This window comes from Acomys russatus, chromosome 3 (assembly GCF_903995435.1).
Source record: "Acomys russatus chromosome 3, mAcoRus1.1, whole genome shotgun sequence".
NCBI classification, from domain to species: Eukaryota; Metazoa; Chordata; class Mammalia; order Rodentia; family Muridae; genus Acomys; species Acomys russatus.
The window spans coordinates 61,576,003-61,594,051 of NC_067139.1; the positions used below are offsets into that span (position 1 = coordinate 61,576,003).

Genomic DNA, 18,049 nt, shown 5'->3' on the forward strand with positions numbered 1-18,049 from the left:
AAACTCTACATCTGGATCTGCAGGCAGCCGGAAGAGAATGAGACACAGTAGGCCTGGTTCCAGCTGCTGATATTGCAAAGCCCGCCCACAGTGACATATTTCCTCCAACACGGCCACACCTCCCAGTAGTGCCAGTCTCTGAGCCTGTGTGGGCCCTTCTCAGTCAAACTACCACACAGGCCATCTGTAACCCAGGGGGGAGGTCAGGCCTCAGAAGAAGAAGCTAACTGAATGACAAAAAGAAATACAAGGAAAGGACAGGACTGCTCCTAGGTATGGTGGAGGAGAACGTTTATTGTAGATAAAAGGGAGAGCATAGCCAGAGGTAGGGACATCTGGAAGCATCCAGAGTGGACATGACCTGACTGAGCTGGGAGAGGGGAAGAGAGACAAGACAGAAGGAGACCGGGCAGGGCAAAGGTACAAAAATGGGCAGGTAATAAAAATATCTGGATTATATAGGGAAGAGCCTCTGGGGGAAGGGCAGTCTAGCCTCTTGCCTGGAGAGTTCAGAGCAGAGGGCAGAGTATGCTAGCCACACCCTGTAACAGTAGGGACTGAGGGATACTGGGAGGACCTGGAAGTCAGATCCACTATGATATGTAAATAGGTACCTCAGTCGTTTGTCCTGGGTTTGAAACTTCATACCCCAGCCTTTTGTTGATAATAAGTGATAGGGGTTAACATAATCTCCTATGACTACTTTCTGCTGATAGTGGGACGGCACTGTTGGAGTGTTGGCGGGGTTCAGGAAAAGCAGGCTGTTTCACTCACTGCCCAGGCTCTGAAGGACCATCTTCGGTGTACATTTGAAACTTTTAGGGCCACGATTCCGGTACTTGGGGAAGGGGAGTCCCAAGATCAGGGAAGGGAGATCCAATTCAAATTCCTGAAGCTTACAAGAATTTTTTTTAAGTGTATGAAAGTAAGTTTTGGATATGTCTGCATCACCACTGTCTGTGATCTATACTGAAATCTACACTGTAGGGAGAGCAGTATAGACTCACACTCTTGAGTCATAGTAAAAGCTTGGGAAGCCAAAAATTATTTTGGTTAAAAGCATTAACAAACACTATCCAGAAGACTCAGAGTACATAGGTTAGATGGATGTTTTTAGCAGAATTAAGAAGAACTTTTAAGTTTATACCTACATAACAGCCAAAGGGAATTAAAAATTTGAGCTTGTGATAATAGCAGTCGGTGTTTACCAGCGCTAGATTAATAGCTTATCAGAATTCCATTGATTAATGTCAAGATTCTGACCTTTTAAAGTCTTAGTTTAACAATAGCATAACAAGGGAAAGACGGCTGAAAGCAGTCTACATTTTTGTTTTTGTTTTTGTTGTTGTTGTTGTTTGAGACAGGGTTTCTCTGTATAGCCTTGACTGTCCTGGCATTTTACATTAAAAAAAAAATAGACTTTAAATCACTTTTTCTTTTTTACACAAGTGGTTGGTTACTAACTAAAAGAGTTACTTGGAAACCTATTTTGTGAGTTTGTCTCTTTTTGGTGTCTGATAGCAAGGAGAAGTGTTTTGGTTTTTTGTTTTCTTGTTTTTTTTTTTTTTTTTTTTTCCCTGCTGGAGACCCAAGAAGGTGAGGTTTGAGGACTAATTTTACATATGAAGAGAACTGAGATATGAAGAAAACTGAGAAGGCGTCTGAAACCTTCGGTGCTGATGTTAAACTGACAAATTTATCACTAGCTTAGTTGTCAACACTACCAGAGTTCTGAGAAGAATAAATTTCACCTGAGTAAGCAGGAAGTACAGACCAAGCAGCTTCTAAACATATTAAAAGTGAGAGAAATTTACTGGCTACCGATCACCCTAGGTTTCTCTGTGGATTCTAGGGGCATGTCTTCAGCTGCCAGGCCTGGAAGATCAGACAGAGGCTTCTGTGGAGTAGGAACTCCTGGGGAGGGGCGGTGGAACCAGCTTACCTTGTCTAAGCAGTGTGGGGCGATCAACTCTCCAGGGTCCTGTTTGTCCAGTTTGGAAGGGCCCTGGAAGCAGTTGTGGTGAAGGGCAGTTTTTCAGCCGGTGGACAACCTTGTCACATTTAAAGCAAGCTCAGGTAGAGTGCTTCTTTGGCCCATTAATCTTCTTTGGAGGAGATCCCAGGGGTTCGGCCAGGAGCTAGCACTACTTCCTGTCCCGAAGAGCTGCTTTATTAAGCAGTTTAAAATATCATATTCAGAGGATCTCTGAAGAGTTTGAGGACCACTTACCTATTAAGTCTATATAAGCCAGACAAACCTGCTTGTTTCTAGTTACTTGCTTTCAGCTTACCTATGAGAACAGGAGGCTAAATACATCTTATTCCTGTAATTAATTACATCAGTACTTAGCATGACCACAAATATACTTCTGAACACATTAAAGAATTTGATTATTTATAATGTAACTGACCACTAACTTGCATTTCTTAATTATCCATAACAGTTCACAATAAGTTATAAGCTAGTGTTGGACCAAAGTAACTTCATTTTGTCTAACATTTTCATTTCTGTATTTGGGTGACCTACTCTTGAACTCCGGATTTAGGAAAAACCCACAAAGATACACTTGGCACAAAGACATAGAATTGCCAACTAGCTGGAAAATAAAAGAGTACTAAAAGATCAGACATTCCCCTGGATTTCTCAAGACTTATTCCTTACAAGTTAATTATTCCTGGGTTGATACCAGATTTGTACCGGACGACTATCAATTAGTTCAACAACTAATCAATAGGATCCTTGCCAATCCAGAAACCCACTTACCTGCCTTCTTGCTCACTACAATCTGTAAAAAAGTTCTTTCCCACTTGTCCTCGGGACTCACACCTGATCTGCTGTGTCGGTGATAGCGTGGGTCCAGCTTAAGCTGATCAATCAATAAACGAGACCCTTGTGTGTTTGCATCGTATCGGCTCCTAGTGTTGACTTCATTTAAGCCCAGCACAACACTAGGACTTTATTCTATCCCTGTTAGGTTTAGCCTTAAAAATAACAATTTTTGAATTGAACCTCTTCTAGTATCTAAATAAAACTTTTAATCATAGGTACAGTCCAAAGGGGAGACCGGCAACTCTACGGATTCTTTTTTAGCACACAATTATAGAATATTGTAGTTTTTTTGTATGGCTTAGTTTGTCCAAATAGCTAAATCTTAGCAAAGTGAATGAAGACAGAGGAGCTAAATAAATATTACTGTGAACCTGAGTAGACCTTAAGCATTTATAAATCTTGATTATCAAATATACCTTATTTATCAAACACATATTGTTTACTTATCTAAATTTTTTAGAAGCTTGGTGTTAAACAGTTAGCAAAGACCTAAGTAGTTAAACATACACCTTAAGTCAGCCTTTGTTAATCTAAGTAGAGCTTTGTAATCTTAAATGTTTTTCATCATACGCTGTATATTCTAAACCAGAGTTTAATCACATACATAGCACATTGTAGTAAATATAAAGCTCTATCATCATGCAAATATCCATACCAATCCATACATTTGAGACTTTTTGGTGAAGTCCCATAGTCTGTACCCTTTAACCTTAGTAAAGATGGCTGCCAGTCATGTCACTGCTTATATCTTGAAGGTCAGCAGCCAAGATGGAGGAGAGCCACATGGGCGCTATTTAACAACATCTGTTTTCCTAAACAGGAGTTAAATCTAAGTTACATAAACAATATATTCTAGGCAAGAGTTGAATCACGTGTATAGGATGCTATAGTAAATTAAAATTCTCATGTATAGGCTTTTACTATAAGCCTTTGCTATTAGTTTAAAGCCATATTTTGTTACAGAGTTTACAGATTCTTTAACCACACCCAATGAACTTACAAGTAACTGCTGAGATAAAGACTGTTTATATAGTAATCTTAGAAGATTTCTTGAGAGCAGAACACAGGGAAATCATAGAGAGAAAAGATTTAAGAATGGGAGCTGGGTGCTGTGATGCGCGCCCATAGTTCCAGCACTCTGGTCTACAAAGTGAGTCCAGGATAGCCTTGGCTATACAGAGAAACCCTGTCTTGAAAACAGAACAAAACAAACAAACAAACAAACAAACAAACAAAACAAACAAAAGATTTAAGAGTGGGAAGTGTAAAATCTTACAGAGAGGAGAACTTGGCTCCGTTTGCTTGTGCAGAGGCAGGAATTGTAACAATTCTGGGGAAATGTGTAACCCTGAGTTTGCAAGCTGTCTCAGGCCAGCTAGCTACACAGAGGCCAAGCTGCTTTCAGTAAGACAGCAAGGCATCAAGAAAAACTCTGAGTCCGAGAAAGGAATTGAGTTCAAGGAAAAAGGGAGGAAGGGTCACGAAAAGAACTTCGCCATAGGGAGGGTTAGTCAGCTAAGAGACAGAGGACAGTGTAGCCATAAGGGACAAAGAAGGACAAACAGGAAGTCCACCCTAGGGAGGCTGTCAGTTTCTCAGAAGCTACTAGGGCCCCTAGGCAGCTCCTAGGGACAGGGAAGGAAACTTGGAATGTATGGGCCAAGGAGGACACAAAGAGAGAGGGGATGGAGGAGGGAGGGAGGGAAGGAGGGAGGGAAGGAAGGAGGGAGGTAGGGAGAGGGCAATGGGGGTGGGGGGGGGGAAGGAAAGGTTGTAGACTCTCCAATATGTTGGCAGCTCCAAGAAGGAGGTGAGGAATTTCACAGAAGGAGCTGAGAGGAGCCATGAGGGATCTGAAAAGATAAGTGTTGTAGTAACAAGAATTTCAATCTGGGGCATCCCCTAGAGGACAGAGAAACTTGTCAGAGAGAAATGTTTCAAGTCACAGAAGAGAGGCGTCCTTTTCCCCGTGAATGGGGGCCTGGTAGGGCAAGAGGAAGCTTCGTAGCACACAGGTGTGGCTTTCCTAGTATAAGTAAACAAAGCAGGGAGCGCTGTAGTGACACCCAGTAGAAGGGGACAGACAAGTGGTTAGAGCAAGAAGGGGAAAAAATGCCCGGAAAAGTACAAGTGTCTTGGCAAGCAGAATTGCCCAGGTGGTGGGACCCCAAGAGCATAGCAGTGAGGTGCCCACATGCTGGGTGGCCTACAAGGGTGCAGCCTGGAGAGAGGACACTTACTGAGTAGGCGAGCAATTGGAGAAGGCGGAGGGAAGAAGCAGCTGAAGAGGCTGACTCTAGAGTCAAATTTTGTGTGTACAAAAGCCAGCGGAAGCCAATGAGAGTCAGAGCAGCAGCTTGGTTCAGAGTGGCCAAGTTCCTCAGAAGGAAACTCATTCACCTGGTCTTTGGCACCAGATGAATGAAAACAAAAAAAAAAAAAAAACTAACAAAAAAAAAAAAAAAAAAAAAAAAAGAAAGAAAGAAAAAGAAAGTGGGAAAAAAACACAAGGAAAAAGATGGACACGACTGCTCCTAAGTATGGTAGAGGAGAAAAGTTTATTGTAGATAAAAGAGAAAGTGTAGGTAGAGGCGGGGGCAGGGGCATCTGGGAGAGTCCAGAATGGACATGACCAGGCTGAGCTGGTGGGGAGAGGAAAAGAGAGAGAGGAGAGAAGGCACCAGGTGCAACAGCCAAGAAGGGAAAAAAATGTAAAAAAAAGGGGGGGGGCAGATAATAAAAATGTCTTGATTATATAGGGAGGAACCTCTGGGGGAAGGGCAGCACAGCCCCTGGGCTGGAAAGTTCAGGATAGAAGGCAGAGTATGCCAGTCATACCCTGTAACAGGTAGGGACTGAGGGATGCTAGGAGAACCTGGAGCAGTCTTTTTTGTCCTGGGTTTGAGACATGGTACCAATTTTGGGTGATGAAGTCCTGAGACTCATACCTTGTCTTCAGACTTCTGACCTCTAGGTCAATGAGACAATGCATTTATGTTCTTTTTTTTTTTTTTTTTTTTTTTTTATAAACCAATAGCAGTCGTTTATTATAATTGTCAAGGATTATATACTGTATATAATTATATGAGACTGGTAGCACAGTAACACTAATTAGAGATAGCAGCAACACCTCAAACAGGTCACTAATACATCAGCTTACGGTGCAATGCCACTATAATATGACATCACTAGAGTAAGGAATATTTCAATTTAAGTATAATATAGGCACCAACATGTGACCCATCATTGACTTAAATGCTATGTGATATGTGATTGAACTGTTCTTAGCACTCCACTCAAAAATCCATTTATATATGCACACACACACATATATATGTACATATAAATATACATACATGTGAATGTATGAAACTATGTATCATCTTGTCTTGTTTGGTCCATCATAGCCTCTAAATTATATTTTATTTTATTTTATTTTATTTTTTTTTTTTTATTAATTTATTCTTGTTACATCTCAATGTTTATCCCATCCCTTGTATCCTCCCATTCCTCCCCCCCCCATTTTCCCATTATTCCCCTCCCCTATGACTGTTCCTGAGGGGGATTACGTCCCCCTATATATTCTCATAGGGTATCAAGTCTCTTCTTGGCTACTTGCTGTCCTTCCTCTGAGTGCCACCAGGTCTCCCCCTCCAGGGGACATGGTCAAATGTGAGGCACCAGAGTATGTGAGAAAGTCGTATCACACTCTCCACTCAACTGTGGAGAATATTCTGACCATTGGCTAGATCTGGGAAGGGGTTTAAAGTTTACCTCCTGTATTGTCCTTGGCTGGTGCCTTAGTTTGAGCGGGACCCCTGAGCCCAAATCTGCCTATCATATTGTTCTACTTGTAGATTTCTAGGACCCTCTGGATCCTTTTATTTTGCTGTTCTCCCATGCGTCTCTCATTTAGAGTCCCAATAGGATGCCTTCCCCTCTGTCCCAGTTTCCTGGTAAGTGAAGGCTTTCGTGGGACATGCCCCTTGGGCTAGTATGCAGATATAAGTGAGTATATACCATTTGATTCTTTCTGCTTCTGGGTTAACTCACTCATTATGATCATTTCTAGCTCAATCCATTTATCCACAAATTTCGGGAATTCCTTGTTTTTAATAGCTGAGTAGTATTCCATAGTGTATATGTACCACAGTTTCTTTATCCACTCTTCTACTGAGGGACACTTAGGCTGTTTCCATGTTCTGGCTATTATGAATAAGGCTGCTATGAACATGGTTGAGCAAATTTTCTTGTTGTGTGCTGGAGCATCTTCTGGGTATATTCCAAGGAGTGGAATAGCTGGGTCTTGAGGAAGCCCTATTCCCATTTTTCTGAGATAGCACCAGATAGATTTCCAAAGTGGCTGTACTAGTTTGCATTCCCACCAGCAATGAAGGAGTGTTCCTCTCTCCCCACATCCTCGCCAGCATGTGGTGTCGCTTGAATTTTTGATCTTAGCCATTCTGATGGGTGTAAGATGGAATCTCAGAGTTGTTTTGATTTGCATTTCCCTGATGACTAAGGAGGTTGAGCATTTCTTTAAGTGTTTCTCAGCCATTTGATACTCCTCTGTTGAGAATTCTCTGTTTAGTTCCAAGCCCCATTTCTCAATTGGGTTATTCGGTTTGGTGGTGTTTAATTTCTTGAGTTCTTTATATATTTTGGATATTAGACCTTTGTCAGATGTAGGGTTGGTGAAGATTTTTTCCCAGTCTGTAGGCTGTCGCTTTGTTCTCTTGACAGTGTCTCCTGCCTTACAGAAGCTTCTCAGCCTCATGAGGTCCCATTTATTAATGGTTGACATTAAGGCCTGGGCCGTTGGTGTTCTGTTCAGGAAGTTGTCTCCTGTGCCAATATGTTCCAGGCTCTTTCCCACTTTTTCTTCTAAGTGAGTTAGTGTCTCTGGTTTTATGTTGAGGTCTTTAATCCACTTGGATTTGAGTTTTGTGCAAGGTGACAAATATGGGTCCAGTTTCATTTTTTTACACATAGACCTCCAGTTAGACCAGCACCATTTGTTGAAGATGCTATCCTTTTTCCATTGAATGGATTTGGCTTCTTTGTCAAAAATCAAGTGACCATATGTGTGTGGATTCATATCTGGGTCTTCGATTCGATTCCACTGATCAACCAGCCTGTTGCTGTGCCAGTACCATGCTGTTTTAAGTACTATTGCTTTATAGTACAGTTTGAGATCAGGTATGGAGATTCCTCCGGAGCATCTTTTATTGTACAAGATTGTTTTAGCTATTCTGGGTTTTTGTTTTTCCATATGAAGTTCAGAATTGAACTTTCAATGTCTTTAAAAAATTGTGTAGTTATTTTGATAGGGATTGCATTGAATCTGTAGATTGCTTTTGGTAGGATGGCCATTTTTACTATGTTAATTCTCCCGATCCATGAGCAAGGAAGATCACGCCATCTTCTCAGGTCATCTTCAATCTCTTTCTTCAGAGTTTTGAAATTTTTTTCATACAAGTCCTTCACTTGCTTAGTTAGGGTAACTCCTAGATATTTTATATTGCTTGTGGCTAATGTGAAGGGTGTGGTTTTCCTAATTTCTTCCTCTGCAAGCTTGTCATTTGTGTATAGGAAGGCTACAGACTTTTTTGAGTTAATTTTGTATCCAGCCAATTTGCTGAAGGTGTTTATCAGCTTTAGGAGTTCTCTGGTGGAGTTTTGAGGGTCACTTATGTACACTATCATATCATCTGCAAAGAGGGATAATTTGACTTCCTCCTTTCCCATTTGGATCCCCTTGATCTCCTTTTGTTGTCTTATTGCTCTGGCTAGAACTTCGAGTACTATATTGAAGAGATATGGAGAGAGTGGGCAGCCTTGCCTTGTTCCCGATTTGAGAGGAATTTCCTTGAGTATCTCACCATTTACTTTGATTTTGGCTATTGGCTTGCTGTATATAGCCTTTATTATGTTGAGGAAAGTGCCTTGTATCCCCGATCTCTCTAAAACTTTAAACATGAATGGGTGTTGAATTTTATCAAATGCTTTCTCTGCATCCAAGGAGATAATCATGTGGTTTTTTATTTTCAGTTTGTTTATATGATGGATTACATTGATGGATTTCCGTATATTAAACCATCCCTGCATGCCTGGAATGAAGCCTACTTGGTCATGATGAATGATATCTTTGATGTGCTCCTGTATTCGTTTTGCAAGTATTTTATTTAGTATTTTTGCATCTATGTTCATAAGAGAAATTGGTCTGAAATTCTCTTTCTTTGTTGAGTCTTTGTGAGGTTTAGGTATCAATGAGACTATGGCCTCATAGAATGAATTTGGTAATTTTCCATCCATTTCTATCTTTTGGAGTAGCTTGAAGAGTATCGGTATTAGCTCGCCCTTAAAGGTCTGGTAGAATTCTGCACTGAAACCATCTGGCCCTGGGCTTTTTTGGTTGGGAGACCATCGATGATTGCTTCTATTTCTGTCGGGGAAATGGGACTATTTAACTTGTTTATCTGTTCTTCACTCAACTTTGGCAAGTGAACTTGATCAAGAAAATCGTCCATTTCCCTTAGATTTTCAAATTTTGTGGCGTATATGCCTTCAAAGTAGGATCTTATGATTCTTTGAATTTCTTCAGTGTCTGTTGTTATGTCTCCCTTTTCATTTCTGATTTTGTTGATTTCAATACTGTCTCTCTGCCTTTTAGTTAGTTTGGCTAATGGTCTGTCTATCTTGTTGATTTTCTCAAAGGACCAGCTTTTGGTTTTGTTGATTCTTTGGACTGTTTTCTTAGTTTCTAATTTGTTAATTTCAGCCCTGAGTTTGATAATTTCCAGGCGTCTACTCCTCTTGGGTGTTTCTGCTTCTTTTTTTTCTAGGGCTTCCAGTTGTGTTGTTAAGATGCTTATGTGCGATGTTTCCAATTTCTTTTTAAAGGCACTTAGTGCTATGAATTTTCCTCTTAGCACTGCTTTCAATGTATCCCACAAATTTGGGTATGTTGTTTCTTCATTTTCATTGAATTTCAGAAACTCCTTGATTTCTTTCTTTATTTCTTCCCTGACCCAGGTGTCATTTAGCAGAGAGTTGTTTAGTTTCCACAAACGTGTAGGCTTTTTGTTATTTCTGTTGTTGTTGAATTGCAGCCTAAGAGCATGGTGATCTGATAGGATACAAGGTATTATTTCAATCCTCTTGTATCTGTTGAGGCTTGCTTTGTGACCTACGATGTGATCAATTTTGGAGAAGGTTCCATGGGGTGCAGAGAAGAAGGTGTATTCTTTCTTGTTTGGGTGAAAGGTTCTATAGATATCTGTTAGATCCATTTGACCCATGGCATTGGTTAATGATGTTATTTCTCGGCTTAGTTTCTGTTTCAATGACTTATCCTTCAGTGAGAGTGGGGTGTTGAAGTCTCCCACTATTATTGTGTGGGGATCGATGTGTGGTTTAAGCTTTTTTAGGAGATCTTTTACATATGTGGGTGCCCTTGTATTGGGAGCATAGATGTTCAGAATTGTGATGTCATCTTGGTTGACTTTACCTTTGATAAGTATGAAGTGTCCTTCCTCATCCCTTTTGATTAATTTTGGTTGAAAGTCTATTTTGTTCGATACTAAAATGGCTACACCTGCTTGCTTCTTGTGACCATTTGCTTGGAATATTTTTTTCCAACCTTTTACCCTGAGGTAATGCCTTTCATTATGGGTGAGATGTGTTTCTTGGATGCAGAAGAATGTTGGGTCTTGTTTATGTACCCATTCGGTTAGTCTGTGTCTTTTTATTGGAGAATTGAGGCCATTGATGTTGAGAGATATTAATGACCAGTGACTGTTAAGAGTCTTAATTTTGATGTTGTTTCCAGTCGAGCGTTTGTGTAGTTGTGTTTTTGCCATGGGATAGTTATCTATTTCCTGGGTAGTTTTGGTTGTAGCTTGACCCTTTGGGATGGAGTTTTCCTTCTAGTACCTTCTGTAAAGCTGGGTTTGTGGATAGGTACTGTTTGAATTTGTTTTTGTCATGGAATATTTTGTTTTCTCCATCAATGGTTATTGATAATTTTGCTGGGTAAAGTAGTCTGGCCTGGCATCTGTGTTCTCTTAGGGTTTGCAGGATCTCTGTCCAGGACCTTCTGGCTTTTATGGTCTCTGCTGAGAAGTCAGGTGTAATTCTGATAGGTTTACCATTAAATGTTATTTGGCCCTTTTCCCTTGCAGCTTTTAATATTTTTTCTTTGTTCTGCATGTTTTGTGTTTTGATTATTATGTGGTGGGCAGTTTTTCTTTTCTGGTCAATTCTATTTGGTGTTCTGTAGGCCTCTTGTATGTTTATAGGCATCTCTTTCTTTAGATTGGGGAAATTTTCTTCTATGATTTTGTTGAGAATAGTTTCTGGGCCCTGGAGTCTGATGTCTTCTCTTTCTTCAATGCCTATTATCCGCAAATTTCTTCTTTTCATGGTGTCCTTAATTTCTTGGATGTTTTGTGTCAGGAGTTTTCCAGATTTGGCATTTTCTTTAATGGTTGATTCAATATCTGTGATTGTATCTTCTAGCCCTGAGATTCGTTCTTCCATCTCTTGGATTCTGTTAGAAAAGCTCACCTCTGTGTTGCTCGCCTTCTTCTCTGAGGTCTCACGTTCTCGTTTTTCTTCTGTCTGTGTGTTTATCATTGAATCCATTTTCATTTTCAGATCTTGAACTGATTTTTTGATTTCTTTCATCTGATTTTTTGTATATTCCTGAGTTTCTTCCATTGCCTCTTTATAGGTCTTCAGAGCTTGAACCGTTTTAGCTATTTCTTTCATCTGGTTGTTTGCATTTTCCTGCAATTTTTCCAGTTCCACTCTATGTGCTTCTTTTATGTCTCTCACCTGTTTGTCTGCGTCTTCCTGCATTTGATTACGAATTTTATTTGTTTCCTCCATTATCATCCTCATTACTAAGGATTTGAGGTCATTTTCTTGTATTTCCGTTGTATTTGAGTTCTCTGGGTGGTTTTCTTTGGGATAGCTGGAAACTGGAGACGCCATGTTGTTTTGGGGTTTTTTGCGTATGCTTTTTCGTTGTCCTTTAGACATCTTGCCGTCTTTGTTTTTGTTGGGTAGCTTCCAGAGTTGAATGGAGGGTGTCTGATGATAGATTCACTTGTTTTCTTACGATTTCCCTAGGCTGCGAGCTCAAAGCTTCACTGGTGTGGATGTTAGGAGGTTAGCCCTGTTGTTCTGGTCTCTCACAGCCAGTGATCCTCAGTCCCTCTCTGCTGTGGATCCTGCAATTGTTCTGGGTCTCTGAATGAGCGTTGGGTCAGGCCAAGGTATCCACAGCCTTCTGTGTTCCCTGCCAAGTCCAGCCAGGAGCACTGGGACCGAACCACGGGCAGAACTCAGCTAGATTCTCAGGGCCAGAACCGTCTGCCAAGCTCAGCTAGGGATTTTGGGCCCAAAATGCACACAGGGCCCAGCCAGAATTTTTGGGCTGGGACTACGCACCAAGCTCCACTAGGGCCTTTTGGCCCAAAGTGCGTGCTGTGGTCAGTTATTGACTCAGGGCCCGAACTGACCACCAATCTCAGCCAGGAATTCTGGATTCAAACTGTACACTGTGTCCAACCAGAGTCTTAGAGCTGGTGGAACCGAGAGCTCTGTCCAGCCTGTGCCACAGCAGGAGAACTGCGGCTGCTCTGAGTTAGCGCCAGTAGTGGAACAAGTGCTCCACCCGGACTGTGTCACCGCAGGGGAGCTGCCGCTGAGCTGAGGTGGTGCCTAGGATGGAACCGCGCACGTCACCAAGCCTGCGCCACAGCAGGAGAACTGCGGCTGCTCTGAGTTAGCGCCAGTGGTGGGACAAGTGCTCCGCCCAGACTGTGTCCCCGCAGGGGAGCTGCCGCTGAGCTGAGGTGGTGCCTAGGATGGAACCGAGCACGTCACCAAGCCTGCGCCACAGCAGGAGAACTGCGGCTGCTCTGAGTTAGCGCCAGTGTTGGAACAAGTGCTCCGCCCGGACTGTGTCCCCGCAGGGGAGCTGCCGCTGAGCTGAGGTGGTGCCTAGGATGGAACCGAGCACGTCACCAAGCCTGCGCCACAGCAGGAGAACTGCGGCTGCTCTGAGTTAGCACCAGTGGTGGGACAAGTGCTCCGCCCAGACTGTGTCCCCGCAGGGGAGCTGCCGCTGAGCTGAGGTGGTGCCTAGGATGGAACCGAGCACGTCACCAAGCCTGCGCCACAGCAGGAGAACTGCGGCTGCTCTGAGTTAGCGCCTGTGGTGAAACCAAGTGCTCCGCCCAGACTGTGTCACCGCAGGGGAGCTGCCGCTGAGCTGAGGTAGTGCCTAGTGTGGAGCAGCGTGCTCAACTACGCCTGCGCCACAGCAGGGAGCTATGGCCACGCTGAGTTAGTGCCTCAGGCAGAATTGTTTGCTGGGCCGGGCCAATACCCGGGACTCTGGGGCCGAACTGTCCGCCGAGTCCAATCTGGGTCCAAAGGCTCCACGCGACCCAAATCCTGCCCCGAGTCCCCTCTCCCGCAGCAATTCCCACCAGCCACCACACCAATCGCCTCCACCGGAAGGCTATGAGCTGCAAACCTCAGCCGCCGCTGCTGGTGCCGCTGGTGCTGCCGCCTCTGCCGCTGCCGCTCCGATCAGAGAAAAACCACGCTCCTCCCGTGTGCAGGGGCACGCAGGTCCTCCGCACCCTGGTCCCTCCGAACCGTGGAGCACTCCCGCTGCCGTGATGTTCGGACCTCGGTGTTCCTGGCTCAGAAATCTGTGCAATTCCCTGAATTGTTCACTGGAGCCTCCAAACGCGGTCCACACTGCTCGCCGCCATCTTGGATCCTCCGCATTTATGTTCTTTTAAGTGTCCTGGCTGCACCTTTATGTGACAACTCGTGTGACTGAGTCTCCAGAGCACGGCGGCAACAAGCAGGAACGAGTGAGGTTCCCCACAGGTAGGAACCCTTCTTGGTTGAGAACCCTCAGCATAGGCACAAAGCAAGGGACCTGTAGTGTTTGTGGTTCTAGGCGCTAGAGGTAACTCCAAGGAATCGGCAAAGTTCCATTCTGAGTGGCCTCAAATCTAGGGTAAGCGGCGTGTGTAGTCACCTGTCAGAGCCTTTGCAAGAGGACACGGACAGTGCATGGTGACACTTTAAGCCCACCACTCAGCTTCCTCTCTGGTGAGACTGCCCAGGAGACCCCACAGGGAACGCAGCCAGACACAGGGATGAGGAGGCTTTGGTGAGCTGAAAGGACTATGTAGCAAAGAGGTCTGTAAAAGTGTCACGTGGAGGTTACAGACCCGTTCCAGGTTCTCACCTGGAAAGTTCCTTAACACCTGCAAGCCAGACCCAGGGAAGCGGGAGCCCTAAATGGCTATTCTTGCCCATAGTTTCCACGTATGTTGAACTCTTCTTCTGTGTGAACCCTTTTAACTTTCCGAGCTCCCAGCTCATTCTCCAAGTTGAAGGCAGCGGAGAGAGCTGTTTCCCTCTTAGCTGCTGTGAGTCTCCATCGGAGTGCCTAGGGATTGAATATATGAGGTCTAGGGTCAGGGTTTGTAATTGAACCCAGTCCCTAGGCACCTGGACTCCTCTCAGGAATAACTGGGAACAGAGGAGATCGAAAGGACTCCTGGAAGCCTCAGCTCTATAAGCTGTGACTTTCCAGGGTCACCTCAGTTTTCTCATCTGAGACATGGGCGTGGTGAAAGGCGACACCGCGGGCTGGCCCAGCCAGTGGATGGAGAGGCCCTCCCCCAGCTCGGCTTAGACTCAGGGACCCAGCCTTGCTGGCCAGAGCTGTGGTAGGAGGCCTAGGGTCGGGCCGGCCCGGCGGGCGGCGGCGCTCTCCCGGATCACAGCGCCTAGCGGCGGCGCGAAGATGCGGCTGCGGCTCCTGGCGCTGGCGGCGGCGATGCTGCTGGGTCTGGCCCCGGGTAAGCGGGGCGCGGCGGGCGGCTGCGCGGGAGGCCGGGGCTCAAGCGGGAGGGGAGGCCAGGGCTGCGCGAAGTCCTGGCAGCGCACTCCTTCTAGGCGATAGGCGATCGTGGCGGCGCAAGGGCGCCCGACTCAGGTCTCCGCGGGTCCCTGGTTCTGCCAGCGTCCCGTGATGGGGACTCGCTCTCAGGACAGCTCTGGGTCCCTTCAGAGCTGCAGGCCGCGGAGCGCAGGGCGAAGCCAGCCCGATCCGAGCCCTAAGTTGGCGGTTTCTTTCTGTTTTCCGTAGCAGTCAGGACTCGCAGCTGCTGCCAGCACCAACTTCCCTCTAACTACCTTTGGAGACGCTCCGAAAATGAGGCCAGGAACCGAATCTTCCCAGGCCAGCTAGGTGGGCACTGGGGACTTACTCAGTCTTCTGAGATGGTCAGTTCTAGTTAGACAGGGTGTTCTGGGCTTCATCCAATAGGATCATATCCCGCAAAAGCATTCCTTTGGGGGGGGGTCACTTCTCGGGGCTTGTATGGAGCTTTATGGCTCCCACTTAAAGTGGCTGAAGAATCTTCTGTTGGTTCTCCAGGACCGGGGTGTCTAGAATAATAGTAATAGATACATTAGTGGCTCTCCTTTCCCAGTGACAGGCATATGCTAACTCATTTAATCACAATCGTGTTTCAAAGCAAGAACATCAAGTATTTATTGACTCGAGTACTTCGGAAAGCATTGGTTTGGTTAACAGCCCACCAACCTCTGAGGGTAGTGTACGTTTACCCTCATTAAAAAAAAAAAAAAAAAAAAAAAAAAAAAACACACACACACACACACACACACAGAGGTACAGGCCTGAAAAGCAGAATGCTTTAGATTCTGTCCTGGATGTACATATGGCCACCCCACCCCATAGGCCCTGCTTGTGTGGCCCTCACCTTTGGCCTGTCATCCCCTCTTTGAAATGCCTCCTCCACGACCCCTGGCCTCCATCTGCAAAGGAAAGCCCAGCATATCCGCTTAATGAATAAACCCTCGCTCCTGGCCTGCGCAGTCTTCCACCTCCATTTGGGGGGTAGAGTGGGAGTTTATTGGGTCCCCAATCCCACCATTCATCTCACAGAAAAGAAAACTCTCGGTCCAGGTGCTCACTAAAAGCCAAGCTACAGTACAGAGTGGTGGTTACAAGTTGTCCTTAAAGTCGCAGAAGCCCCCGGGTTCAATTACATCTCGACAGTGTGCTGTGTGAACTTAAACACGTTGTTGGACTTCTCCGGGCCTCACTCTGGGCTATCAAATGAGAATTAGCAGCTAATGAGGCTCAATTGGAAAAGTATGTCTAATTACCTTAGAACAGCCCTTGGTCTGAAGCTCACTTGAGCAGATGTCTACCTCTGTCACTGGGCAAGGTAGTGTTTGGCCTGGCCTGGAGGTATTTTTAGGTGATGGTTCACAGTGAATAACTTGTGGGCTAGGTCTGGAGGTTCCTCGGCTTCTTGCTCCTCCTCAGCAGCCCCTGATGTTGCAAACTGCTCAAGTAGAGCGGTGGGCTTCAGAGATTTGCTGCCGTGAATCACTCATGACTCCGCTGTCACTTGGATGTCGTTCCTGGCTCCTGGAAATGAGTGGAGCGTGTCTTTAGGTAGGAATGAAAGCAGGCCACGGTGCCATGCCCACCTTCATGGCCTGCTTGAAGCTGTGGCCACTTCCGCATCCTGGGAGAAGCTTTTGCTCCCCGTAGCTGGGGACACAGCTGCTCCAGGAGTAGACAGTGCACTCTGGGGTGCCATGGATGTCCTTTCAGGGAGCTGTGTGGGCCCTTTTTGTGACATTGCCAGGAACCCGAGGTTCATGCAGAAGCACAAACAGCAGTGTGGTGTGTAGGACTCTGTGGAAAGCAAAAATGTAGGGGATCTTCTTCCAAGTGTATTAACCTTTCAAGCAATGATCAGTAAAGGTTAAAGGCAGTGGGCATCTGTGTGCTTGCAGCGCTTGCATGCCTGGAGCCTACCCTGCTCCATGGTGTCTGCTTTCTGCTGCTCTTTGCCCCACAGATCGTATATGCAGACTTGTAGCTCACCATGGGGCTATGCTTGCACGCGGCATGAAACACATCCCTTTCCCGCCATTCAGTTGAGGAAGCCCCAGGCTCTGAGTGCCCAATTCCTAACAGAAACAGGTTTCCAGCCAGGATACTATAGAGCACCAGCCCAGGCTCTCTACCTAGCCCCTTTACTGATCATTTCTTTGTTCACTGCTTATTCTCTGGCAACTGGAAAGGCCTGGGACTGTGTGACTCCCAGTGCTCAGCCCTTGGGGGATGCCTGGGGCCTTCTAGTATCACAGCACAAGCTCACAGAAGGAATGGAATCTTGTCCTCCTGTATGTGTCATCCACTTCTGCGTCATCACCTTCCTCTTTCATGAACTGGCCTTTGACTGGGGTGAGGAGTTCTCTCCAGACGACTATGTACAGGAAGGGCTTTCCATCTGGGCCACAGTGGGATGTAGTTCACAAAAGGATACCCAGCTTTCCAATTCTTGCCTCCACCTGGTTCTCCCTGCCTCGGGGACTCTGGATAGCGAGACCCTCTCTCTCGGAGGTCATTATTGGCTGTTGAATTTTCGCTTTATTAATTCCAAGATAATCTTCGGCTCATGACCATAGTCTTAGCCCGAAGGCCAGGATCGTGGTTGTTCCGGGCTGCATGTTTCCTCCATAGCCAGTGACACCGTATTCTCCCATTCTGTCTCACTCTGTAGCGTCTTAGCTCCAAAAGGTCAATGGAGGCAGCAGAGACAGGAAAGAGGCAGAAACTATGAGTGAGGGGCTGTGAGGGAGCCTACCTCTCACCTTAGTTCTCTGCAGTGTATATTCATAAAGCAAACACTTCTGCTTCAGGCTAATGTGGCAATTTTTTTAGGTCAAGGAGTGAGGGTTAGCCCTGCCTAGCTGCTACATTATGTCAGCCAGAGGAGGAGGAGTGGCGAGTGGCATCTATCCCGTGTCCCTCATGCCGAGCCAGCATGTACTCAGTGTACCTTTCTGCCCACAGATTGTTCACGCTTGCCTTGTCAGTCTGTCTGGCCTGCGTGCCCACTTCCCACTGTCTAGCCTCCTAGTGCTTACTCTGCCCCCATTTCTGCTGAGCCACAAGGGGCACAATGACCATGATGGGGCAGAAACTGTTCAATCTTCTCTCCACAAGTATTGACATAAGCACTTAACTTGTGTCGATGCTTGTCAGCCCTGCCCCACATGCCCCACCCCACACATCCTGCCCCACACACCCCACCCCACACACCCCGCCCCACACACCTGTACTTTCTC

The 18,049-nt window shown here is 45.5% G+C and overlaps 1 protein-coding gene across 1 annotated transcript in view; it reads left to right on the top strand.

The window, feature by feature from the left end:
* The first annotated feature begins 14,588 nt into the window (after positions 1 to 14,588).
* Positions 14,589 to 18,049, top strand: part of Vstm4 (V-set and transmembrane domain containing 4) — a 78,847-nt gene continuing 75,386 nt past the window's right edge. Inside the window, exon 1 of the mRNA XM_051141807.1 lies at positions 14,589 to 14,730. Coding sequence (XP_050997764.1) covers positions 14,676 to 14,730 — 55 coding nt within the window. The 5' untranslated portion in view covers positions 14,589 to 14,675. The remainder of the gene's footprint in view (positions 14,731 to 18,049) is intronic.